Below are 25712 nucleotides of genomic sequence, written 5' to 3'. Positions count from 1 at the left end.
TAATTGCATAGTTTGTGACTAATTTACGAGACGAAACTTTTAAGTCTAATTAGTTCATGATTCGACAACGTGGTGCTACAGTAAACATATGCCAACAACGTATTAATTAGGCTTAAAAATTTTGTCTCTTAGAGTACTGACGGATTATGTAATTTATTTTTTTTATTAGTATCCAAACACCCTACACAACATCCTTCCGATATATCTCCTAAATTGTAGTCACCGGATTAAGTTGGAGTCAAATTCATTTGTTGCATCACCAACAAGAGATGCAACACGGACATCGATGATCCTCTCACATCTCTCATGAACTGTAGCGTGGACACTGACAATCTCCATAGTTTTTCCTTTTTGAATCAATCCATAGAAATATTGAAAGCAAATCTATGCGCCAATGCGCCATCCACAACCGTTCTCTCTCGGAACAGAACAGATAATTACAGGCACGGCATATTTGTCAGAAACACCACAGTTCACAGGGCTGCATAAGACATGATCACAAGAACCGAGTGCATGCATCAAGCAGTCACCATCCTGGTCCACTCATCGAAGCAGCTCCTCGTCGTGATTGAGATTATTTGACTCAACGCCGTAAATTAGCACTAACAATCTCCAGGAAAAGAACGTACGTGTTCTTCCGCAGATTGATTACCACAGGCGAGTGGCGCCGTTCGCCAATGACCACGCCGCACGGATGGCCGACGAACCAGCCCACCAGTCAGGCGGTGGGCTTGCGGTGGAAGCCCTCGTCGGGGGCGACCGGTTCGGCGGGGGAGGACACGACGGCGGTGACGACGGCGGCGGGCGGGCCCACGGGGATCCGCCGGGACACCATCTCGTCGACCTTGTCGGGGTCCCCTGAGAGCAGCGCCTCCACGGTGCCGTCACGGCGGTTGCGGACCCACCCAGCGAGCCCCAGGGAGCGCGCCGTCTCCACGGTCCAGTCCCGGAAGAAGACGCCCTGCACGCGGCCCTTCACCACCACGCGCACCGCCTTGGTGGGAGAAGACTGCTGCTGCGTCGGCGGCGGGTCGCTTGGGCCGCCCGCCGATGCTGCCGCCATGGCGCGGCGGGGTGCGATGGCGGTGGAAGTGGCGGTGTAAGGGGCGGAGGAAGCGGGGCTCCGTGGTGGAGGCGGAGCTGGAGGGGAACATTCTGGAGCAGGCAAGGAGATTGCGATGCGATGCGATGCGATGGTTGGACCACGGACTGATTCGGACTTTCGGAGACAGGCTGAGTCTGAGGTCTGAACGATCTAGTTGGCCTGTGTCGAGGTAGCCCACTGGACCGAACCAACAGTTGAGTTGGCCAAAACCGGGAGGATAGTTGTATTTTTCCCTTTTTTTTTTAAAGAGATTGTTTTTTTCCTTGGATCTTCTTTGTATTTTTTCCCTTAGGATCTTCTTTTTTGCCGTAACGCATGTGCATCTCTTCTTCTTTTTTAATTATACAGTAAACATTTACTCGTACGCAAACCCTATCCCTATGAGCACCTCCGAATGACTGAGCTGACTGATCTCGAGATTCACAAAGTCACCACAGGCATCTCGCTGTCAATAGGGACGTCGTCTACCACTGAAAGCATAGCACCGTTAAATCAACAACTAGATCAAGCATCTCAACCCCTCTTAAATCGAATGGTCGAAGAAAATCAATGACCTATATGTACTACTTACAGAGATCAAGTTTGCACTTAGATACGATAGTGTCCTAACCTTTGTGCATATCCTTTGGTCCAATGTATATATAGAATCTGAAATCCATGGCCAAGAATACCATGTAGCCATAAATATCACTAATAATAGTAATTACCCCCTTGTAAAATACACGTCTGTTATATAGTGTGTTCATCAATCATTCATATAGGCATATGTTCATCAATCACTAAAACCAAATTTAGGGGCTTAATGTGTTCACACTACCGCTTCGTCAGCCAGCCATCTTAATCTCAATCGCCACCACCGCTCATCTTGAAGCTCCCTTTAGGTCTATCGAAAACATGTATAACTCCTCCAAACGCTAACCCCCTCTCCCCTACATCACCCACGACCCACCCACCCACCCACCCTAAAACATCACTAGAGCTCGCAACAGGTAGAGAAGAAGGGGAACTTGGCAATTAAAAATTTGGATGTGGGTGAAATGATTTCACCCAGGTGTGATATAGCAAATTTGTTTTCATTAATATGTGTCGTTGATCTATGAGCATCACTTAAAGCCACAAGTCACATCTAAATCCTTAATTTTTTAATCCCATGGACCAAAAACCAAGTGTCAAGAAACAGCTAAATTATACTAATGCCTGTCGATCATATTTCATAGTGTTTGGACCCTACAAATTACTCACTCCATCCACATAAGAATGTAATTCTAACAAAGTACCATGTTAAAGTATCTTGACTTTGACTAACTATAAATAAAAAAATAATACTTATAATATCAAATAAGTATTATTATATTTGTCATGAGATATATTTTCATACTATATGTATTTGGTGTCATAAATATTAATACTTTTACCTATATATTTGATTAAAGTTTAGACACGATAACCAACAATACATCTAGAATTGCATTCTTTTGTGGACAGAGAGAGTACTTGAGCGTCGAAAGCCTTCAAAAACATGAGTTTTAGATAGGCATGTCCCAAAATAGCAGTTGCTAAATTTGGTCAAAATTGCTTAAGCGTTACAATATCATGAAATATGATTTGCCACTTTTTTATTACAGATCACCATTTTTTGTCACCTATCAAAGATTAGATTTTTTGTAAATGTATAGATTACAAACACTATTTATTTAACTTTCTTATTTATGTATGTACAAAAGTACTCGCAAATTTGCTAATTCAAAAGAAGAATTTAATAGTAAGTAGTACAATATATTTAATATATTTAAACTACATCGTTACTAGACAACAAACTACATATTTTTTTAAACTACAACAAACTACATCATTTTACTAGACAACAAAGATAACTCTGTACACATATATGCAGTACACAACAAACAGAGCTCACACGAGCAATAGTTCTCAAACGAAGCCTCCTCCACTTTGCTCAAACGAAGCCTCCTCCACTTTGCACGAGTGTTTGCATTTTTCTTATTGTCAAAATTTAACAGAGCTTCCCTCAAAAAAGTTATCAGAGCTATTCTTTTGGTAGTAGAAAATGTGCCCATTGACAAAAACGGACATGTGGTGACTTCACTGACTTAGTATTTTGAATGTGCTCATATCAATAGGGTTTTTGTGTGTGTTCATAGAGTTGAGTGTGCTTGCATATTTATGATGGGCATCTATGTCTGTACCATGTAACTAAAAACTAGCTTTATTAAATTTTTCATGAAATATATCTTGATAATTTATTTGAACTTGTAGATATTAATGTATTTTTTTTTCTAAAAACTTGGTCAACATTGAAGGATTTTGACTTAGAACAAAACTAAGGTGACCTAGAATTTGGAATTTTGAATGAAGGGGATATTTGTTTATGTTGTAATTATATATATTATTTATCTTAACGAATAAGGTTTTTAATACTGATATAGATTACACACACTATTTGCTAAATCAAAAGAAGAATTTAGCAGATAGGTAATACGATACATTTAAACTACAATGCTTCTACACAACAAACGAAGCTTCCTTTGTATACAGAAGATATACAGCACACAACACATGGTGGGCAGTAGTACTCAAGTAGTTGCATTGGTACGGTTCTCCGATTAGATATCTTTCCAAAGAAGAAAGGACCCTCTAAAGCTTTCCATGAGAGTTTATTCTGTTCCAGCTATCTTTTTCTTCAAGGTCTCAATGTCGGCGGCCAACTCTTTCCTGCTTTCCTGTAATTGGAGTAAAAGAAGAACCAAAGACATTTTTGTAAGAGAGCTTCTTTGTATAACACGTAGAGATGCACGCACAAGTTCAAGATAAAACAGCTAAGAAATCTGAACAAGATTAAGACAAAGTGCAAAACAATTTTATATGCACGCTCTCTCTAGCACTCGGTTACCTTGAAGAGGAGGTAGCGGTACACGAACCAGCCGGTGTAGCCGAGCCCAACAAGCTCCAGGATCTTGGGGAGCTGCTCAAGAACACCACGGCCGATTAACGCAATTTAGAGCGTTGGACTGGAATTTGAATAATCGGTAATGCTCCTACTCGAACGTCCGACGTTTTTGGACACGCGTCAAAAAACGATTCGATCGGCGTCTCGTCTTATCCGCCCACTCGATGCCCTCCCCATCCCCATCCCGTGTCCGCGCGCTTTACTTCTCTCGTTTTTCTCACCCTCTCCTCCTCCCGGCTCATCCACTCTCTCGCTCTGCTCGTGCGCCGCCGCCCCTCCCTCCCTCCGTGACCTCCATGTCGCGACGGCGGCGGCTTCCGGCGAGCCGCCCCTCCCTCCCTCCCTCCCTCCCACCCTCCCTTCATGACCCGAGGAGGGTGGCGGCGGCGGTGGCTTCCGGCGAGCCGCCCCTCCCTCCCTCCCTCCCTACATCCCTCCCTTGCTCCGTGACCTCCATGCAATCGGAGAGGAGGGCGACAGCGGTGGCTTCCGGCGAGGTAGGTGGGTCCTTTTCTGGATCTGAGCCTTCCTCCTCTATCTCCTTTCTCCTCATCTGGATTTGAGCTCTCCTCCTCCTACTCCTCCTCTGGATCTGGATCTGAGGGACGCGGCGGTGGCTAGGGTTTCGGTGAGCTCTGTTGAAGTAGGCTTGCTTTGCTATTGCAACAAGCAATATTTCTTTGTTGCATTAGTTTTTTTTTCTGATGTTGCATCTAACATTGAGCCTTTTGTTTATGTTGTTGCAATAGCGTCGTTTTGCTGTTGCAACAAGCAATATTTCTTTGTTGCATTAGTCTTTTTTTCTAAGGTTGCATCTCGCATTGCGTTTTTTTTCTGTTGTTGCAGTAGTGTTGTTTCGCTGTTGCAACAAGTTTTTTTATTTGTTGCATTAGTCTTTTTTCCTGATGTTGTATCTCGCGTGCGCTTTTATTTCCTGTTGTTGCAATAGCTTTGGTTTGCTGTTACAACAAGTAATTTTTCTTTGTTACATTAGTCTTTTTTCGGATGTTGCATCTCACATTGCGCTTTTGTTTCTGTTGTTGCAGTAGCTTTGGTTTGTTGTTACAACAAGTAATTTTTCTTTGTTGCATTAGTATTTTTTCTGATGTTGCATCTCGTATTGCAGTAGCTTTGTTGTGTTGTTGCAGTCGCTCTTGTTCTGATGTTGCAGTAGACTTGTTCTGATGTTTCACCTTGCATTGTGCTTTGTTTGATGTTGCAAACAGTTTTATGATGGGAGTGCGTTGGGGGCGGGCGAGGTTGGGGCGAATGGGAAACCCGTTCTATTCGATCCGTTCCGTGCGCGGGGGGCGGGCGGGTTCCGTGCGCGGGGAGCGAAGGAAGGGCGGTTTCGATCTCGAACGTGATCCTGTGCGAGAGGGCGAGGCGCGGTACGAAGGGCCCGATCCATCGGACGTCCGGGCGTCAGCGCTGCCGTTGAATAATAGCCAGGTGTTCCCTCACGGACACGGACACTACAACTACATACCAGCGGCACGGCGTTGATGGCGCCGACGACCACGGACGTCAGCCAGAGGGCGACGATGGCGCCGCCGCCATACAAGAGGACGGTGGGCTTGTCCTCAACGGCGTCCCACTGCAAGTCAAAAGTCAAATAAAGCACAGCAGGGGTGAGGTTAAGAAGGCATGCGCGCATTGCCTGATGGCCAATAGATACATGCCAGATATGTGGACGGCCGGCAATTGGCATGTACCTTTGCTTTGAGGTCCTCGATGAGCTCGTCGCCGGAGGCCGATGTGTCCTCGGACGCGGCCTTCACACGGAGCAGGGAGAGCTGTGCATCTGCAACGCCGCGAGAATCGCCAAAGCACGGGTGAATAATCCTCTAAAACGACGTCAGATGAGCAATCTGCTGTGACGAACAAAACCGGCTGAGCCAGCTAGTTATTACCTTGGAGGCGAAGCTGGCAGACGCTGCGCCGAGGGAGGAGGGCGGAGCACGGGGCGGCCGGCAGGCGTGCGCCGCCGAGGAGCGCCACGGAGTACGCCGTGGCCGCCATGCCGGTGCACCAGCTCACTCTTATCGCTACGGCTAAAGCGCTTCTCGGCCTCTCGCTCTCTTTGTGGTGTGCTGGCTATGCGCTGCTATGGACCAAAGTGGAACGGTTATTGTGCACGTAGGTCTCGCCCGTGCCCTGTTGTGTCCTCTCGCCCTGAGTGGTGAGTGCACACGTGGCCATATGCTTGGCTGTGATTGGCTGCCTCCCTATCTTGAAAATCCATGTATGGCCTCTCATTCCGGGGACTGATTGTACTAGAACGGCAGGCCCACCGACGGACTGTTTCTTAGCTTCCGGCAAAGAGCCAGAGACTCGTGTACTAAAACATAACGTCTAGTAACTACCGGGAAAACGATTCGCTCATTCTTATGCAAGCTGATAAAAAGAACGCGGACGGTCTATCGGACATCTTGACACGCTATTGCGCAGGCTCAGGAGTCAGGACAGAAGATCAGTGAGGCTAAGTCTAGCATTTTTTTTCTCAAGTAATACAGATGTTGATGTAAGCTGGAGGTGTGCAAAATTCTTAACACCACGACAGAAATGTTGAATGACAAATATTTGGGATTGTCAGCGCTAGTGGGTGCAGATCAGATCGGAGTGATTATTTTCGGCATTTGATTGACATAGTAATAACTAGAATTAATGGGTGGAAGGAAAAATGTAGCACTATTTGGAGTGGTTTTCATGATATTTCTATTGAGCATTGTAACAGAGATGTAAACCATGTTGCACATAAGTTGGCAAGGCGAGCTATACAAACCAAGACAAATTGTATTTGGGACGATGAGCCCCCTAGCTTTATTGTTGAGTTTGTACTAAATGATGTAACTGTCTTTAATTAATAAAGCTCCCAGTATGCGTTGTAAAAAAACATAAAATCTTACAGTATCTCCAGCATCACCCATAAACCCACCTAAATTATTTGGATGTCAAAAATAGGAACCCACACTTTTCGCTATCTGTGATAAGCGGAAAAACATTAAAAAAAAAAGGCAATTGCTCATGAAGGTTTCCGCAGAAAGACCCCTTGGTTCTAGCAAACATATCACAATTACTGGTACCTAGAAACATAGTATGCTCCTAGGTACATTTTTTAACCTAGCATACCGATGGAATGAACAAAGTACAAACAGTAAACATAATATAGTTATAGATCTTAGGTTGTAACCCTTTATGGGTGTACCATAGTGTTTTATAAGTACATTTTTATGGAAAATGGGACAGGGCCATTTGCCAGTTATTTAAAAAATTATATAGTTATAACCATCTGACACGGAGTAAATACGTCACAAAATTGCCTTTTCTTCTTCGTACAGACTACTTCGTTGCAATCTTGCATTTCACACAGCTGCCCGTACTTGCTTGATTCTGCTCAATGTGGTACTTGATTCTGTGCACAGCAGGATCCTGTGCCGTACACGGACAAGGTATCGAGAAATTCATTGTGCACTGAAGCCAGAGACGATCTGTTTATGGGCCACGAAAGATGCAATGTAGTCCCTGGTGCACCGTACTCCCTCTTCTTGAATAACTTAAACCTTTTTGACCAACTTAATACTGAATCACTCAGTCACTTCAACGGAACTATCTGAGGAGAAAAATAAGTGCTGCGCTTTGCTCATTTCTTTATCAGACTCGTCATCTTGCTCCGATTCATCTTCTTCACCAGAATCATCCTCACCTGATTCCGGGAAAGCGAATTCAGCAACAATGGGCAAATGATCACTGCCAATTTCCTGAAAAAGATTTATGGCACAAATTAGCAGTTACAGATATAGTACATAAAAAGATCCACATTTCAGGATCACCAAAGATTAAGATTAAGATTAAGCTGTTGTTCCACAGAAGTATTTATTTAAATTACTACGGAGCAAAACAGATGGGGTATTACCCTGGTTGGAAGACCCCTCGTTCTCCTCAAAACACCTATAGGTAACGTGTCCAAAACTCTGGAGCATTCAATTCCACGAGTGTGCCTTCAACAAAGAATCTGTCACATTGTGTATACATACAACAAGAATCAGGCAAACATTTAAAAGCATACCACAGATAATCAACAGTTCCAAGAAACTTCTTGTGATAGGAAGTCGCCAAGGGTTCACCATGAAGACCCCTATTGTTTGAATTTCCCTAGAATAATAGGCAGTAGTTTCATTTGAAGCCGTAATCTAAATGTCAAAAGTCGTCGTTCTCCCAATTGAAGTTCCATGTACCTTTAACATGGCATATGAACTACTGAGCTTCAATGGATGTTCAGCCACCATGACATTTGAACACCCTGTTGCATTTCTCACTTCTTCATCAGTCCATTGATACTTGAGCAGACTATGAGAAATATCAGGATAAGTCTTCAGTAGAGGAAAAGAAGACATGCACTAGGTTAATAGTGATCTGACAAGAAAGACTGCTGACCTACAAAGCTCATACAGGCCAAATTCAGAGCTATCAAGTCCAGATAACTGCCTTCTATCATGCAAAGAAATGTTCAGCTGGTTACACAAAAAACAAACGCAATGTGCACTGTCGGTTAAATTTTGTAATAACTAGGGATAACTATAATTTCCTCAAGAAGTTCTAAGGCATCACTCTACCTTCATTGTCGACAAGAACTTGTAGATAGCGCTCTGCTCTCATAAAATAAGAAAAAGAAATAACAGAAGAAATAAAAAATGTCAGTAACATATCAAAAAGGCTCCCACATTCTTCAAATTAGATATCATAACAAACTTAAGATGGCCTAGTGGCACCGCACTACCATGGACACATAACTATTTTATAGTATATCACTTCTGAATATTGCTATGTTAGCATTGCAGTTGTATAACAAGAAACTTGCTACACATAATTTTGTTCTATAAGTAAAAAATCATGTGTCAAGAAGCAATAAAGGTATACATCAGGTGTGCTGTTGAAATCACCAGCAAGCACGATAGGAATTTTATCCCATTTTTCAGCAAGAGCATTTGCCTTCTCAAGTAGCATGCGAATCTGCAGGCAGAATCAAAATGGAGAACAATAAATTGGATAAAGTTCTATGGTGGTGAAACAGAAAGTAGCTAATTGTCAAAAATATAAATTCTATTCGCAATAGGCCATGTCCATAAGAATAGATATATGTACAAAGAATACACACGGCAATAAACGAGGCTGAAATTAATACCTGGCCCAGTTTTATATCACCCCGCTTTGGATTAAACAAAACATGAATATTCCCAAGTACAAATTTGTGTGCTCCGTTAAGCTGAAAAATAAATAGGTAAGAAGCATTCAGAAAATAATGTTCAATATACCAGCAATGAAACAATGGTTACTTAGCTGTAAATGGATGAAGAGAGCTACAAAAATACTACCAGATTTTACAGCTTACGGTAATTAGTGGACAGTTTCTGTAATTTATAATACACATGGTTTTTTTCTATGATTTTGTTTAAAATGTACAATCATATGGAATTATCCATTGAACTAACTAGTGCTACTTCAGGTACCTCAAAAACACATATTTGAGCAACATTATTTCGCAGATTGAATTCACTAAAGTCAATACTATCTTCCTCAAGCAGATGTAACCTACATTTGGAAACAAAGATGAAATGAAAATACCATTTTATTCAGATCAATCAATATAATAAAGGTCAATGCATCATCCATACCGTTTTGACTTCCAAAACATGGCACATCCATCTCTAGTATCTCCAGTTCGCCTCTGATGATCACAAACTGTCACTTAAGAACTGAAACACAGAAATATTTGAAAGAAAATGTCTTTGTGAAGGAAGTGATGTACCTGAAATATACCTTCATACCCTCTGCTCTTCATTCCTGCAGCAATATCCTGAAACCTATCCACCTCCTAGCTTCCAAATAACGAAGCGTTACATAGTACAGTGCGAGAATGTCATCATTAGCATTGAGACTGGATTCTTACTTGAAGACACACTAAGTCAGGATCCCAGTGCCTAATTTCACGGATAATAAGTCGCCTCCTGGAATCCCATCTCAATGCATCCCAGGGGACATCCAAATAAAGGTCAGGATGATTCTGGGCATTGTAATCAGCCAAGATGTTGTATGACATGATAGTGCAGGCATCTAGAAAAACAAAGCACGAGCACTGAATCAACCATGAAAGAATTGCGTCCAGCTCACAAGAACATTCCACATGAAATAGACAATACAGATGCATGGCAAAGGTCCGACAACAATCACAATATTCACGGGGGGTGGGGGGTGCATGTTCTAAAAAAAAACACTGACACAAACAAATTTTCTTACTTGCACTAAGTGGACAATGCCCTAGTCAGTTCCTAGGAGCAACACTTAACATATAGTAAGAAAAGCTCTTTTTTTAAAAAAAAAAAAAAGTAAGAAAGCAACACCGCGAGCATACTCAGGCATATAGACAAACATATGGTGAGCAAAGGCAACTGGGAACTATTTTCTGCTAAATTTAAGCGATGTCAGATAACTAAGCACGACGAATACCTCCGGAGGAGGAGCACTTCGAGGCGTCCTCCGAGCAAACCCAAAGCCTGGAGGAGGGCAAGGCAGGCTGGGGCGCGCGGAACCGCTGCCAGACGCGACCAGGGGCACGCTCCGGGTTGTGCCAGCGGCGGCGGTGGTCGAGGGGCACGGTGTTCTCGGCGGACGCGCGCCACGACGCCGTGCTTCCAGGAGCCGACGGAGAGCGGCCGCGTTTCCGCGGCGGGTGGGAGGCGGGCGCCGGCGGCGAAAGCCGCGCGCGCGGGGAGGCGGTGGATGACATTGCCCCGCTTCGAGACATGGCGCGGCGGTTGCGCGGGCGAAGGGGATGGAAATTGACGGGCTTGCTTTGCTAGGGTTGTCAGATCTGGCCCGTGCATCTTTTGATTGACGATGACGACCAGTCGACCACGGCCCCGTTCGGCTTACCAGAAAATGGCGGGTTCGGCGTGTTTTTTTTTTTTTTAAGCCGAAACAATATTTTTCTATGTAAGAACAGTATTTTTCAGTAAGTTTCAGCAAGCCAAACAAGACCCACAATATGCTACAGAATTTACATCACCCAATCCCTTGGCCTTCTTCAGGGATCATCAGTAAAATAAATATCGTAAAAAAAAAAGCTTCAAGATAGTCCAGGTGGGCGAAAAAGAAATTCATGTGTCACAAACTTAAAGTACAGAAATTAGAGCACGATGCGCGTCGTTTGCTCTAGTGTTGACTTTGTTATACAAACTGGTAGGGCTAGCGAAGCGTGGGGGAAAAAATAAGCAAAAAAGGATTTTCGATAAAGTGTCTTTTTTTTTCTAGATGTGCATGCATTCACTCCTGCAAGGTGATGGGTATTCATCCATAGTATTTTTTTTAGACTATTCATCCATAGTATTGATACTTCTATCTACGGAAAAGTTCATATTCTACTTAGGTTCTGTTCTTGGGTAGTTTTCTATCACCGCTCCAGATTAGGAAATGTAAACCTTGATTGAAGAAAAGAAAAGATAAATGTGCGCACACGTCACAAACAATCCCAAGTGTTGGAGTCTGGAAGATATACTAACCACTGCAATCTGCAAATCACATAAACAACCAAAGGAAATTGGTCACAGTGACGAACATTTACAAAGCTGTGTTGTCTTTTCAGTCCATAATAAAAAAAACAAACATGATGCAGACAAGCATGGAGCACAAGCATGTCTCCATTGCTTGCTGATGGAACAAACAACATGATCTGAAGGAAACTGAAACAAGTAATGCACAACCTTTGCTGTTCGAGCATTGCTGTGTGTAAACAGAAGGTTAGACAGCTGTGGCTGAAGCAACGGGTGTCACTAGGCTTTCACCAATAGCTGGACGAAGGCCCTTGTCTGAGACCGGATCAGCAGAGGCAGGAGCTTCCCCTGGAGTATCTTCATACGCAGCATCGTGAACACCCAGAGCAGCACGCCCAGATGGATCAAGGTTCTTGGACCAGGATGCGTCCCATTCAACAGCTTTGGCGGTGCTGCATGCCACACTAGGGCCTCCAGGAACAGTCGACCTTGCTGCAGGCTGTAATAATCAAAAGAATTATTTCATGGTGAAGATTATTCCAGACCCAAACAGCAAGGTATATTTTTTTTTGGCAAGGCATGGATTATTACAGACCAAAGGTTTTTTTTTAACGCAGACCAAAATAGCTTTACAGGTGCAATGTATATCTTACAAACCTTGGGGAAGAATTTCTCAAATATCATTCTGTAGTAGTACCCTTCTTTTGTTGTGGGTGTGTTCTCTGGGTAAACAAAGCTAGCATTCAACATCATGGAATCTGTGACCTGAAATGCAATAATAAACATCAACTGCACGTTCAACAAGGACCAACTTCCTGAGAGGTTCAACAAAGAAAATATGGCATACATGTTGGTTGGCATGGTCCTTCAATCCATCGATCCAACTATACCCGACACCATCACTGAACTGTTCCTTTTGCCTGTAAAGAATGTGCTATTTGCAGAAAATAGAACCTATATAAGTTAGAGCATATGGGATTTAGAAAGTATTCAAGTAACATTGCAAAAATATCAAGAGCAACTTCTCCAACCTTAGGTAAATAGGGCCGCTCCTCGTCATCAAATGCATTACGGATAACCCATTTCTCAATTCGACCGAGGTCACGGTTTATCTAAAATTTTACAAGGCAATAGTCACAAGAAAGGAATCATGCTGGTTAGAATCAAAGAAATGAATTACAGTGAAATTAGATATCTTGATATTATTGTAACACATGGCAACATACCATTTTCCATTCAGGATCAATGTCCATTGCTACATTGATGAAACTTTTGTCAAGGAATGGAACACGAGCCTCAACACCCCAGGCAGAAGTTGATTTGTTAGCTCTCAAGCAATCATACAGATGTAGTGCTTTTATCTAAAGAGCATTCAAAAGAGATCTTGTGAGCAAGATTGAATGACTAAGCAGCTGAAATGAAAGAGACAACATGCATGTGCTACTCTGCTTTAAATGATTGGCCAAAACTTTGGTCATAACATCACCAGTAAAAAATATCTTTACCTTCCGACATGTTTCCTCATGGAATTCTTTCTTGTTTGGTGCCTTGTGAAAATAAAGGTAACCACCAAAAATTTCATCTGAACCTTCTCCAGAAATAACCATCTTCACCCCCAAAGATTTGATTTTGCGTGACATCAAAAACATTGGGGTACTCGCTCTGATTGTTGTAACATCATATGTCTCAACATGGTAGATGACTTCCTCCAAGGCATCAATCCCCTCCTGGTATTTTTTTAAAACAATAAATATACAATTTAAAAGGTTTTTTTCCCTGTAGTGTACAGAAAATCAAATTGAGAACCTGCACTGTGAAGTGGAACTCATGATGTACAGTGTCGAGGTAATCTGCAACTTCCTTAGCAGCTTTAAGATCAGGAGAACCCTACAAAGGACAAAAACAGAAGAATTTCATCACATTGTCCCCACTGCTTATATCACTCCCAGTAGATATTCCTTATTTTGTCAAAATACTCATAGCAACAAGAAAACAAGTTAGAACTGGAATGATGGCTGAAGTGAACACGATGCTCTGTAATGACGGTAAACAAGAAACTTACCTTCAAGCCTATACAGAATGTATGCAATTTATTTCCCCACTGCCTGACAACCTTTGTTTCGTTTAAGTGCTGTGAAGCAACAGATGCAACCAAAGAAGAATCAAGTCCACCAGATAAAAGCACACCAAATGGCACATCAGTCATCAGCCTCTTAATAACAGCCTGCAGAAGTGAAAGATAATATCAGTAATCAAAATAATTTAGAAAAACAAACAGACATTGAACATGTCAGCTATATAAAATCGTACTGTTAGTGCAGAAATGAACACGTCGAATCATCATTTTGACTACAGCACAACACAGCAACTGGAATTCCCATTGCACAACAAAATCAACTAATACATGGATAAGCAATTAGGCATTACCTAATCAGAGGCATTAACATAGAATATAAGCATGAAGTGACGAAACAAAATTCAAATAGTTATCCTGACAACAAATATTGCATACATAAATATATCAAATGCATTATTACTATGTGTCAAAAGATGTAAAAAAACAAGGAGACAGAGAAAAAGACGAGTGAACAGATAGATATCAACTATATTTTATGTATCAACGGGTATGAAAGTAGTACATGGTATTAGGAAAGACACATGCCTTCTCAAACATCTCCCGGAGGAAGAGAGCATTGTAAGGGGTCGAAGGGATCGTCTCTGAAAACCATGGTGGGTTGTACCATCTCCTTAGACCACCTAGGAAGGATACAAAAAGCTTAGATTGCACTTTTGCAGTTTTGCTTCAGGATCTGAAAACTCTATTCGGGTTTATGTGCAGGATGAGACAGTCTGCTAGATAATTCAACCTGTTTTGCTGGAGTAGAGATGCCCAGGGGGGAAGGTTATGAAGCGTTCACAATCATCGCTCAAAGCCTTCATCTCTGAAGCAAACCAAACTGATCCTGATAACATAGCACACTATGAATTAATCTCAAGTAGCAGCTAATCTGAATCCAGAAAAGACAAATAGTTACGAATTGAGTTGGTGTCAACACCACACTGCATATTTTCCAAGATGAAGAAAAGGAAAGTTCCAGACATATCAAATATCAGAGGAATGAACACTTATCCAAATAAGTACATAGCCCCCTAAATGACATAATAGTCATTTTACCTGCTGTTGCTTTTGGATGACAGAATGAACTTTAACATGGTTCTACATCAGATTCAGGAGAAACCTGCTGCCAGACTGGTAATCAAAACCAGAACTTCCAAAAGAGCCAGTCTGTCATCTTTCTTGCATGAAGAAAGTAGGCTCATACCAGCACGAACAACACAGTTCATCGTTGCCTAAGGGCTTGCTAACGGAGTTTCTATATTTCAGTTTACTAAGAGATCAGCATTCAAACTTAAATTAAGTGTTCTGTGTGGTATCTCTCTAACAGGAACTAGAGAACATGCCAGGAGGTTCTAGGCAGTAACTGGACATTTCCCGTTACGAATGTGGACCATAACTTCAAGGATGATTGACCACTGCAACAGTAGTTACCAAAGCAAGCCATTGACAAATTCCAGAACATTATGTTTGAGAAGGAAAAGCATAGAATTCATTTCACAAAATTACAACTAATTGCATCAAACTATCAAAGAACTACAACTTTAAGATCAGTTTCATGGTACAACTACTACTTGTGCCCTCAGTTTCACAAACCTTCATTGGACCCACCTGCCAGTCACAGAAATAGAAGGCTCATGCAAATTGTTGTGAGTTATGAAATGGATGCCTCAAGTAGTAGTTTTATGAAACTGATCCTAGAAGTTTTATTTGTGAAATGAATCAAAAACATAATTCATGCCTGATTTTCTTCGGAAGGACAAAACAATCAGCTGATTTGCTTTACATACCATCAAGACCCCATCCCATGTATAAAGGGCAGATGCCAATAGCATCACGAGCTGCCATGAAGCTTTTATCACGTGTATCAAGAAGAACAAAGGAGAACATTCCATCCAACATATCCACAAATTCTTCCCCATATTCTTCGTACTGTGTAAAGGAAATATTAAAAGGTCTCAATGCCAAGATTAAATAACTTTATAACAGAGGGTGATGCTTTGATGGATAATGAAATTGTTGGTAAAAGCTATGCCACTGTTAAATGGGTATAGATATGCAACTTACAAGATGGGCTATAACTTCACAATCACTGCCAGTTTGGAATTCATGAGTTTTCAACTTAGCTTTCAATTCTTCATGGTTATAGATCTCTCCGTTCACCTGGAAATGACAACCAGAAGATAAAATGGTGAAGTAACTATACAAAAATAAAAGCATATTTCCTCTAGTTGATTTAATTAAATCAAGACTTCTGGTGGGTTAATATCATGCCACATTAAGTTGCACTCAGCTCAATGAGGGCATTTGCTAAGCCTCCCTAGATCTGGGAAGTTTCTCTTTCACGGCATTGGGATCCTTTGATCGATTCCTTTGATCACTATTTATGGGCATGACAGACTTTTGGAAACAAATGACAGTTACCAAAGGCAGAACAATTAAACAATTTGTTGCAAACTCTGCAGTTAGCATAAAGAAATGAGTGGATACAGTGAAATTGTATTTCTAGTCCAGATACAGACCGTTACAACAACTGTTTTGTCCTCATTGTACAACGGCTGGTCTCCAGATGTAGGATCAATAATAGCCAACCGCTGGTGTGCAAGGTAGCAATCCTGATGACAGTGCAAACCGCTCCAATCAGGCCCTCGGTGCCGTAACCTACAAAATTATGAAGTTCATTTCAGTGGGGTGCATGTGTATAACAAACTTATAACAAGCACCCTGTAATTCCTAAGAACGCTCTGCCACAAAAAAAAGGCACAAAGAAATTATATTCACTGAAGTAAAGAGACATCTGGCTCTCATTTCAGATTTCAGTAAGATGGCACTAATTTGTGTTCTACAATCAACAGCTATTTAGTCTAAAAGAAGATTAAGTCAAATTCAAAAAGGGTAACTCTACAATTGTGTGCTTACAGAAGCAGGACCAAAGCTGCACAGTAATTGCCTCTATAAACTGCTGCTTCTCAGTTTTTCTCTAATCATAGGCCAACTGTGGAACTTCTAGGCAACTTTTCTCTTTTACTCCTCTTCTAACTTGCTAAATGAGTCATATAAATCGTTGACAAAGAAAATTTTAGGCAACCCAGCCATATCCTCTAAATTTGTAATTTATGTACGCAAGTTTACAATAATTTATATTTGCAATTAGAAGGAGATGTTTTGTGTTTGAAATCATAATCTCCACAAGAGGAATCGTGAACCAAAACCTCCACGCTTGCCACCACAAGCACTAGCTAGATAAACCCCAGAAGCCTGTTGCTGGACATCAAGTGTATCTATACATGCTACATTTTACTCAAATTCAAACAATTTACATTTAAAGCCATCAACATGCATTTTCTGCAGATGAAACGTGCATGTACACACCCATTACTATTGTTGAATAAACACATATTCATTTCGAAGTGAACACTTGAAGGACTGTAACCTCACAGAAATACATCTATGTAGGCAGATACCAGTTGCATTTTGAAAATCTGGTCCTCCCAATTTCTCTCACGACATAGACACGCCCTGTCGCGCTACAGGGGCCCTCGGAAAAATTAAGCATCTATCATTCACCACAGCTCATTCCTAAATTCTCGGAGACAGATACTACGTTTTGCAAAAGCTGACCACATATCGCTGGTCCTTTACAGGTGTTAATATAAATTGAAACGACAAGTGGACTAGAGGGTTCGAAAAACCAGAGATATCCCGTTTGCCCAAAGGTGCTGTATGTACTCTACTATCCCAACCCGCCACCAAATTTCCTCCGCCCTCTCCTCAAACGGCCGCAATAAGCCAATAACCCGCCCGGGGCCAGGGCGCGGGGGCGGGGCGGGGCCGCGTTTAAGCCACATAAAAGGCACAGATGGAGATGGGACGGCGAGACAGTGGGGTGCCGCGCCATACCTGCGCGAGAGCTCAATGATGCGGGAGCGCTTGGCGAGGGAGGCGTCGGCGACGCCGAGGACGGCGAGGATGCCGCACATGGTGGCCTGCTCCGGCTCGGGCTCTCGCCTAGCGTCGCCTGCTGCTGCCTGCTAGCACCACCACCCGCGCCCGGCGCCCGTGTCGCTTCCGCCCCCAAAAGCGCCGCGCCGCGTTGGGATGCGAAGAGGTCTCTCGCGTCACGGACGGCGAAATGGGAGGTTTAGGCAGGGAAGGGGAATCTAATTAGGGCTTTGCAGGGTAATCACGGCATCTCGGCCGTCGGATCTGTGTCTTAGTTGGCGGCTCTAGTGGCGCCCCCACCAAGAGGGCGGCTGGTGCTTTTGGCTCGTACGGTGGGTCGAGCCGTGCAGCTGTAGAGAGACACTGACGTGTGGGGCACCGATGTATGTGGGGCCCTTTGCCATTGGGTGAAGGTGCGTAAATTCGATGTGGGTTTGGGAGCGGGGTTGGTCAGAATCTTGGACCGCGCCGCGCACGGAGATTCTGCCGAGTCCACGTGATGAGGTGGATTCCGCCTGACCCGGACGTGCGTGCGCCGCTGCCGGCCTGCCGCGAGTGGGTTTTCAGCTGGCCGCTGCACGATTTCGCAACGTGTTCTTTTTGTTGGCCATGGGCCTATTGGGATGTGTGCATGCACAGCCTTTGGAGCGAGCAGTTAGCGAAAAAAAAAATCTTTGTATCTAGGCAATTAGTCGATACAGCTAGGTCAGCTTGATCCACCGGCTAACTGTTCCCTGCGTTAGAGAAATCTGTTAATACTCACTTCCTCCGTCCCCAATTATAAGTTATTCTAATTTTTTTAGAGTCAAAACATCTTAAATTTAACTAAATTTATATAATAAAATAATAACATTTATGATACCAAATAAGTATCGTTAGATTCTTTATTAATTATATATTTTTTATAGTATATATATTTGATGTTATAAATCTTTGTAATTCTCTCTGTAATTTTAGTCAAACTTAAAATACTTTGGCTCTCAAAAAAACTTTGAAATGTCTTATAATTTAGAATGGATGGAGTACTTTGTAATTGTTAGCTATGTTAGATAGAAAATTTTATTAATAGCTAACTGATAGTTGGGTGGTAGGTAAGACATTAGCTGAGCTTATTAGTTGAGGATTCAAACATATTTTCAACAAACTTTTAGCACATAACTAGTTTCTAGGGATTCAAACGGGCTCTACCTGTGTTTGCTTTGATACAAAATACTTGAGACAAACTCCCCCGTCCAAAAGTCTCCATTGTTTAAGCAAAAAAATAATAATAAATCCAATAGTCCCTATCGCCTGAGGTGCTCCTTCTTATATCGACTCCGTCTCGCGTGAGCATGATGCCTCGGATAGACCACGAGTAATTACGACGCCACCTTCCCATTTGTGTTTATTCCGGCTCCGTCATCGTACCGTCTATACATCCAGCACACCGCTCAGCATAACATGCGGAGGAGGAACTTTTCTTACGAGTTTAAACATCTAGACTTAATTTGTGGAGCCAAAGTCTAGATTAATGAAGTCTTGATAGATGCAATAGTTTATTGCAAGACCCAACAAAATCCGTGCTAAGTTTTGTGCTAAACACATGTCAAAATGACACATATAAGTGCCGCGAAAATGGGAAAAATATGAATGGAATGGAAAATAATACAAAGTAAGTAGTAAATAAAGTTTATCATACCGGATAAAACTTACATGCATGGTATATATATATATGAAAAGAAAACAATTTTTGATTAGCTCACATCGAATTCCTTCGTGAACCTTTTAATGTGTGTCACTTAAATCTGTCACTCCAGCATGAGCAAATAAGGTTGATGAACTAGTATGCCATAGAATTCTTACCATTGGATTTGTATTCAAAACAATTTCTTAACGACTTTGATGCTACAACTATTAATAAGATCTCGTAGAGAGTTTATAGAGGGAGTACTTACTAAACATAAATAGTCAACATTGGAAATTACTTGTCCCGTTTGGATCCTTGGAATTGAATTCATTTTGATAATTATAGTTTAGACACATAATAATTAAGATAATATGGTTGTATATTGATTATATTTGTATATTATTATTCATTATACGAGAGATATACCTATGTGTTGCATTTCTACCGTAGGGGGCGAGTTGAAGAATATGTTATAAATTGCAAAGTAGAAACATAGAATGATGATAGAATCAATTTCCATCTTCTACCTCATGAATTTGAGATAGCCTTATATATAAACTCTGAAAAATGCTGGAATGTCAAATTCCAAACCAAATAACCTAATTTATTAAGTAGATTTCAATTTTTTAAAAAAAATCCAAACAGCCCCTTACCGTAATTGCCTCCGTTTCAAAGATTTCCGAGGCCCGAATTCGTCCGGATCAAGGATCATGTATATGTCGTTTAGCATCACGTGCAACTTAACAAAGTATCAACTCTATTCTTTTCTTCGTGGGCCACTATTTGGTACCACGGCCCACGAGCGCCCCCACTAGTCAGGCCAGTGTCACCCACGGTATCTAGTGGCAGTGGGCACGTTGGGCGTGATCAGTCCCCCGCGGCACGGCACGGAGGTCGGCACGCTAGGCACGCAAGGCGCCGAATTTTTTACTATTTGGCCCTTTTTTCGAAAGTTTCTCTCAAATAGACCCCTGGCGGAAAGAATTCCGGAAATGGACCCTTGGCTCGGCGCTAGAGTGACTGGCGCCGAGCTCGGAGCCACGGTCACTGGCGCCGAGGTCCTGGGCACGGGGAAATGGCCTGCCAGGGGCTCGGCGCCAGAGTGACTGGCGTCGAGCCCCCTAAATATCTACCTGCCGCCATTCTTCTTCTCCATCTCGCCCTAGCCGCCCCTGCCTGCGCCGTCGCCGCTCCACCGCCGTGCCCGCGCCCACGCCCGCCCGCGCCACCGCGCCACGCCGCGCCACGCGCGCCTGCCCGCGCCGCTGCTGCTCCGCCTACCCGCGCCGCTATTGCTCCGGCGGCCGAGCCCACGCCGCGCCACCGCCGCTCCCTCGCCCGAGCCCACATCGCGCCGCCATGCCCTCGCGTTGTTGCCTATTGGTTGGTTGCAGCATTGAGCCGCCACGCCCTCCACCGCCGTCCTCGCCTTTGTCTCCACCGGTGGCCTCGGCCTCGCCCCGCCTTGCCCCCTCCACCGCCGGCCTCGCCCCGCCTTGCCGACGTCCACCGCCGCCCTCGCCTCGTCCCGCCTCCCGCGCCCGTCGAGCTGGTCTCGCCGCGCCTTGCCGACGTCCACCGCTGCCCTCGCCTCGCCCCGCCTCCCGCGCCCGTCGAGCCGGTCTCGCCACGCGAAGCGCCGGGCACCCCGCGACCGCCGCGCACCACCTCTGTCGTTGGCCGCGCCACCGTAGGCCCGGATCTTCGCCTTGACCTACGCCCATCGTCCGTCCACCCGGAAAGGTAAAAAATATGAATATGCAATGTACCTATTTAGTTGGTGTTTGTTATTTACTAGTTATACTGTGATGACTTAGTTAGTTGATTTAGTGAGATATATATGTAGATAGATAGAAACATAGATACATTGGTAAATAGATATAGTTAGATAGCTACTTAGATATGTAGTTATATTTGTAGTTAACTATATATGATCTAGCTATTTAGTGAGTACACTATAAATATATACGTAGTTATTATCATGATTACTTAGTTTGTAGTTAGAAAGTACTTGTTAGGTACTATCTATCGTCTAATTTGGACTAAAGGACATGTGTTTCGTTACGTTTTTGAAATAGATGGACAACCTAGTGACTATATATCATGGAGGCACGGTTGAAAGCGATCGTTATGGATATGTTGAGTTTCTTGACATGCAAAGTGTGCCTGTGCTATTCAATGATAGGCCTTCATTTAGTGAGATGGTTGCAAGGGCTCGGGAGGAGCTGCATTGCTTTGGAGATGATGACATTGCAGTTGATGGTGTACTGCACCTAGGTTGTCCTCCGAACATCTTCAGGCGAATGATCTCAATTGGTTGTGCGGATCAGTGGGACAACTATGTGAGATCGGCTATGAAGAGCCAGCTGCAATGTTTGGACGTGGTTGTTCGTCGGGTATTAGTTGATCCAATCCCTCATGGGTTTACCCCAGCAATGGATCATCCGGCACACATCGACCCTCCCGTTCTGGAACCTTACCTGCATGTGCAGATTGCGCCTACGGTTCCTGATGCTCAATCTACCCCCAATGCGTTATTTGGAGATGGTTGTCATACTCATGTTTTCGTGGCAGATCCTCCTTATGAGATCCCTTTGACACAGAATCATCCGAGTAAGTGTCTTAACCGCATGGTTTTTGGGAGCTTATTCCGTTCATTACATCTATTTCTTTCATTCTTTTCTCATTTATGTAATGACGTTGCAGGAGACATTCATGAGAATATGGATGTGCCCCATGTTGCTACGCAAGTGCACTTTGGAGATGGATTTCGTGGCTCCAATAATGTTGAAATTATGAATGATTCAGAGCCATATGAGATAGCTAGGGCTCTTGATTCTGATGATGATCGTCCTGTTGGAGAGCTGACGGAGAGTGATGTTGAGATGATGAGGCGTATCTTTCCCGACCGTCGTGATCCTAGAGTTCATGAGTTCAGTGATCTTGCTCATTCTGATCTGGCGTTTGTAGAAGGACATGATGATGAGCTCCTAGAAGCTCCTGAGGCTGGTCCTAACATGGTAATTGAGGAGGGGAGGGTGTTCAATGACCTCTGAAAGCATCTAGGCCCCTAGTTGGATTTCGGTGATTAATGTCAATACAAAATTACTATGACTAACGTGTGTTTTGCAGAGACAATTAAGTTAGGTCATGGTAATGGAGATCGATTGGGCAATCGAGGTTGTCATGCCCCTACGATGGAAATCGTTTCGATTTTCAAAGGATGGACGACAAGGTTAAGGATAACTAGTTCTAAGTGTCAATTGGAGTTGGAGAGACACTTAGAGTAGTTTAGGACTTTGTTTTTCCTTTGGCTGTACTATGAAGGGGGGTATGAACGGGTAGCTTGACCTAGTTAAGTGTAGTGAGTTAGGTGTGGTGCACACTTGTTTAAACTAGCTCTAGGTAGCTCCTATGAATGCCTAAGATCTTTTGGAGCAAACTTCATTCACATATGTTCGGAAGTTGGAAGTGAATGGAGGGTCAAACACTGACCGGACGCTGGCTCCGGTGCGACCGGACGCTGGCCGCAGGGTCCGGTCAGTTCATTTGACCGTGAAGATCAAGTCTGGTGTGACCGGACGCTAGGAGGTCATGTGACCGGACACTGAGGGCCAGCGTCCGGTCGACTCCAGCAAGGGTCCAGACTTGGGAAAAAGTGACCGAACGCGTCCGGTCAGTGTGACCGAACCCTGAGTATCCAGCGTCCGGTCGTTTACAATAAGCATCCAAGAGCGACCGGACACGTCCGGTCGGTACTGACCGGACCCTGACAGCGTCCGGTCATCACTTGAAAACTGTTCGCGGGTTAAACTGACCGGAGCGTCCGGTCATAGCGATCGGAGCGTCCGGTCGTCCCGCAGAGGCTCATAACAGTTCGTTTTTCAGGCTGGCTTATAAATAGAGGCTCCACTCACGAGTGGAGTATCTTTTGCTCATTCCAACAGCTGAGAAACACGTTTGTGAGTGCCAAGAAGAGCAAGGTCCTAGTGAGGTGTTTGTGATTTGAGAATCCAAGAGAGTAGCCTCACTAGCAAATCAAGAGTAGCAAAGTGTGCATCCATCTTCTCATTAGGCTTCGCGTGGTCATGTGAGAGTTCGTGCTTGTTACTCTTGGTGATCGCCATCACCTAGACGGCTTGGTGGTGATTGGGAGTTTGGTGTTCACCCGGCGGAGCTTGTGGGTGACCCAACTCAAGTTGTGAGCGGTTTTGGGTGATTCGCCGCGACGGAGTGTCGAAGAATCAACCCGTAGAGAGCACTTGATCCTTGCGTGGATCAAGGGGGGGCTACACCCTTGCGTGGGTGCTCCAACGAGGACTAGTGGGGAGTGGCGACTCTCCGATACCTCGGCAAAACACCGCCGTGTTCTTTTCTCTCTCTATTTACTTTGAGCACTTACTTTGAGCATTTATCTTGAGCAATTCAATACTTGTTTTTACATCCATAGAATTGCTTGCTAGAGTAAGTTTGGAACTTAGGTTGCGAGGTTGTTGTGCATTAGTTTGATATAAACACTTTTCTAGGCACAAGGGGTTAATTGGGCTATCCGTAGGATTTGATTATTGCAAGAGAATTTAGAATTAGCCCAATTCACCCCCCCTCTTGGGCATCTTGATCCTTTCAATTGGTATCAGAGCCTCGTGCTCACGTTTTTAAGCTTAATCGCTTAGAGCAAGATGTCTCATGGGGATGGACCTCCTTCTATCTTTGAGGGAGATGATTTTCCATATTGGAAAATCCGCATGGAGGCTTACTTAGAAGCTCTAGATGTTGGAATTCTTAAAGCCGCCTCTCAAGGGTTCCCAGCACCTAGGAATGCCGCACAACTTCAAGGCGATGAAGTGAATTATGAAAAATGGAATGCAAAGGCTCGCAACACCATCTTTAGAGGCCTTTGCAAAGATGTGTTTAATCGTGTAAGGAACCACAAAGACGCTCATGCACTATGGTCGGACATTTGTGCACTCCATGAGGGAACCAAGAGTGAGCGTGAGGAATGCTATCATCTTGTGATTAAAAAGCTAAATTCTTTTGAGATATTTCCCAAAGAAAGTGCTAATGAGATGTATTCTCGATTAAATGTTCTTGTAGAGGAAGTCAATGGGCTTGGACTCACTCAAATGTCACCATTCGACGTTGTGAGAAAAATCTTGAGTGTCCTCCCCATTGACAAATATGGGCACATTGTGACCGTGCTACATCAAGGTGATCTTTCCGCCACTACACCGACACAAATCTTGGGAAAGATCAATGCTCATGAGATGTACATGCACATCACACCACAAGATGGCTCATCCTCTACAAAGAAGAAAGAGAAGGACTTAGCATTCAAAGCTAGCCAAGACAAGGGCAAAGCAAGACTTGAGTATGAGAGCTCAAGTGATGAAGATGATGAAGAAAGCCTTGCCCTCATGGTGAAAAAGACCACCAAGATGCTAAAAAGGCTAAACAAGAGTGGCATCAAGTTTGATGGCAAGAAGAAGAAGTTCTTCACTAGCTCAAGAAGAAAGCCAATCTCTGAGATGGATTGCTACAATTGTGGTGAACTTGGTCATCTAGCTCATCAATGCACAAAGCCCAAGAAAGACAAGTTCAAGAACAAGGGCAAGAAAGATGATTCAAGTGATGAAGATGAAAAGAAGAAGAACAAGCCATACAAGAAGAGAGATGGCAAAAAGAGGGAGTTCTACAAGAAGAAGAAGGGTGGCAAGGCCTATATTGTCGGTGATTGGCTCACGGACATTGATTCATCAAGTGGATCATCCGATGATGATAGTGACGATGAAAAGGTGGCCGCCATTGCTATTGATCTTGCATCTTCATCGCCACCATCGCCATCATCCTCTACACACATATGCCTTATGGCCAAAGGTGAACGCAAGGTAACTAAGAGTGATGATAGTAGTGATGATGAACATGCTAGTGATGATGATAGTGATAGCGATGATGATGACTCACCTACATATGATGATCTTGTCAAAATACTAAGAAAATACACTAAGATCATTAGAAAAAGTAGAGCTACAAATGAAAAACTTGATGCTAAAAATGATTCACTCTTAGCTAAGTGTGATACATTAGAAAAGGCTAATGATGAGCTAAAGGAAACAAATGATTCTATATCATCCAAACTCAAGGAGCTCAATTCTTCTAAGAAAGAGCTTAAAGATAAAAATGATAAACTTGAGTGGGTACACAATGAGCTTATCACTAGTCACAATAAGCTAAAAGATGAATATGCAACTCTAAAGATCAATTATGATACCCTTATTATTGCACAAGAATTCTTACCAAATGAGCCACATGATGCTACTAACCATGTTGTTAAGATTGATATAGCTACCTCATGTGATGATTTAATTGAT

The 25712-nt window shown here is 43.4% G+C and overlaps 3 protein-coding genes and 1 pseudogene across 5 annotated transcripts; all 4 read right to left on the bottom strand.

The window, feature by feature from the left end:
* Positions 1 to 201: 201 nt before the first annotated feature.
* Positions 202 to 1154, bottom strand: LOC136522281 (uncharacterized; annotated as a pseudogene).
* Positions 1155 to 3484: 2330 nt separating this feature from the next.
* On the bottom strand, positions 3485 to 6209 carry LOC136520373 (protein CURVATURE THYLAKOID 1A, chloroplastic-like). Its single transcript, XM_066513868.1, has 5 exons — positions 5984 to 6209; positions 5786 to 5874; positions 5560 to 5667; positions 4014 to 4085; positions 3485 to 3843 (listed from the first exon to the last, which is right to left on the bottom strand). Exons 1-5 carry the CDS (start codon positions 6090 to 6092, stop codon positions 3778 to 3780), a joined length of 444 nt encoding a protein of 147 aa, XP_066369965.1. The 5' UTR covers positions 6093 to 6209; the 3' UTR covers positions 3485 to 3777.
* Positions 6210 to 7223: 1014 nt separating this feature from the next.
* LOC136520371 (carbon catabolite repressor protein 4 homolog 3-like) lies at positions 7224 to 10954 on the bottom strand. Of its 2 annotated transcripts, XM_066513866.1 has the most exons (13): positions 10578 to 10949; positions 10021 to 10184; positions 9880 to 9945; positions 9746 to 9798; positions 9581 to 9662; positions 9256 to 9336; positions 8991 to 9083; positions 8687 to 8719; positions 8508 to 8584; positions 8309 to 8420; positions 8140 to 8225; positions 7987 to 8071; positions 7224 to 7831 (listed from the first exon to the last, which is right to left on the bottom strand). In XM_066513866.1, the coding sequence occupies exons 1-13, from the start codon at positions 10873 to 10875 to the stop codon at positions 7658 to 7660; spliced, it is 1404 nt and encodes a 467-aa protein (XP_066369963.1). In that variant the 5' UTR covers positions 10876 to 10949; the 3' UTR covers positions 7224 to 7657. The 2 variants fall into 2 exon arrangements, with proteins under 2 accessions (XP_066369963.1, XP_066369964.1); XM_066513867.1 differs by lacking the exons at positions 7224 to 7831; positions 8140 to 8225 and having other exon boundaries at positions 7987 to 8085; positions 10578 to 10954.
* Positions 10955 to 11492: 538 nt separating this feature from the next.
* On the bottom strand, positions 11493 to 17921 carry LOC136520177 (asparagine synthetase [glutamine-hydrolyzing] 2-like). 2 transcript variants are annotated; one of them, XM_066513616.1, is made up of 15 exons: positions 17637 to 17921; positions 16259 to 16397; positions 15804 to 15899; positions 15527 to 15668; positions 14488 to 14583; positions 14283 to 14377; positions 13683 to 13844; positions 13427 to 13507; positions 13126 to 13347; positions 12847 to 12981; positions 12652 to 12732; positions 12468 to 12554; positions 12278 to 12385; positions 11831 to 12119; positions 11493 to 11638 (listed from the first exon to the last, which is right to left on the bottom strand). In XM_066513616.1, the coding sequence occupies exons 1-14, from the start codon at positions 17714 to 17716 to the stop codon at positions 11868 to 11870; spliced, it is 1776 nt and encodes a 591-aa protein (XP_066369713.1). In that variant the 5' UTR covers positions 17717 to 17921; the 3' UTR covers positions 11493 to 11638; positions 11831 to 11867. The 2 variants fall into 2 exon arrangements, with proteins under 2 accessions (XP_066369713.1, XP_066369714.1); XM_066513617.1 differs by lacking the exon at positions 11493 to 11638 and having other exon boundaries at positions 11645 to 12119; positions 17637 to 17755.
* Positions 17922 to 25712: the final 7791 nt, after the last annotated feature.

The sequence above is a fragment of the Miscanthus floridulus genome, chromosome 18 (assembly GCF_019320115.1).
Source record: "Miscanthus floridulus cultivar M001 chromosome 18, ASM1932011v1, whole genome shotgun sequence".
Lineage (NCBI taxonomy): Eukaryota > Viridiplantae > Streptophyta > Magnoliopsida > Poales > Poaceae > Miscanthus > Miscanthus floridulus.
This window is presented reverse-complemented; position numbering and strand designations above follow the sequence as displayed.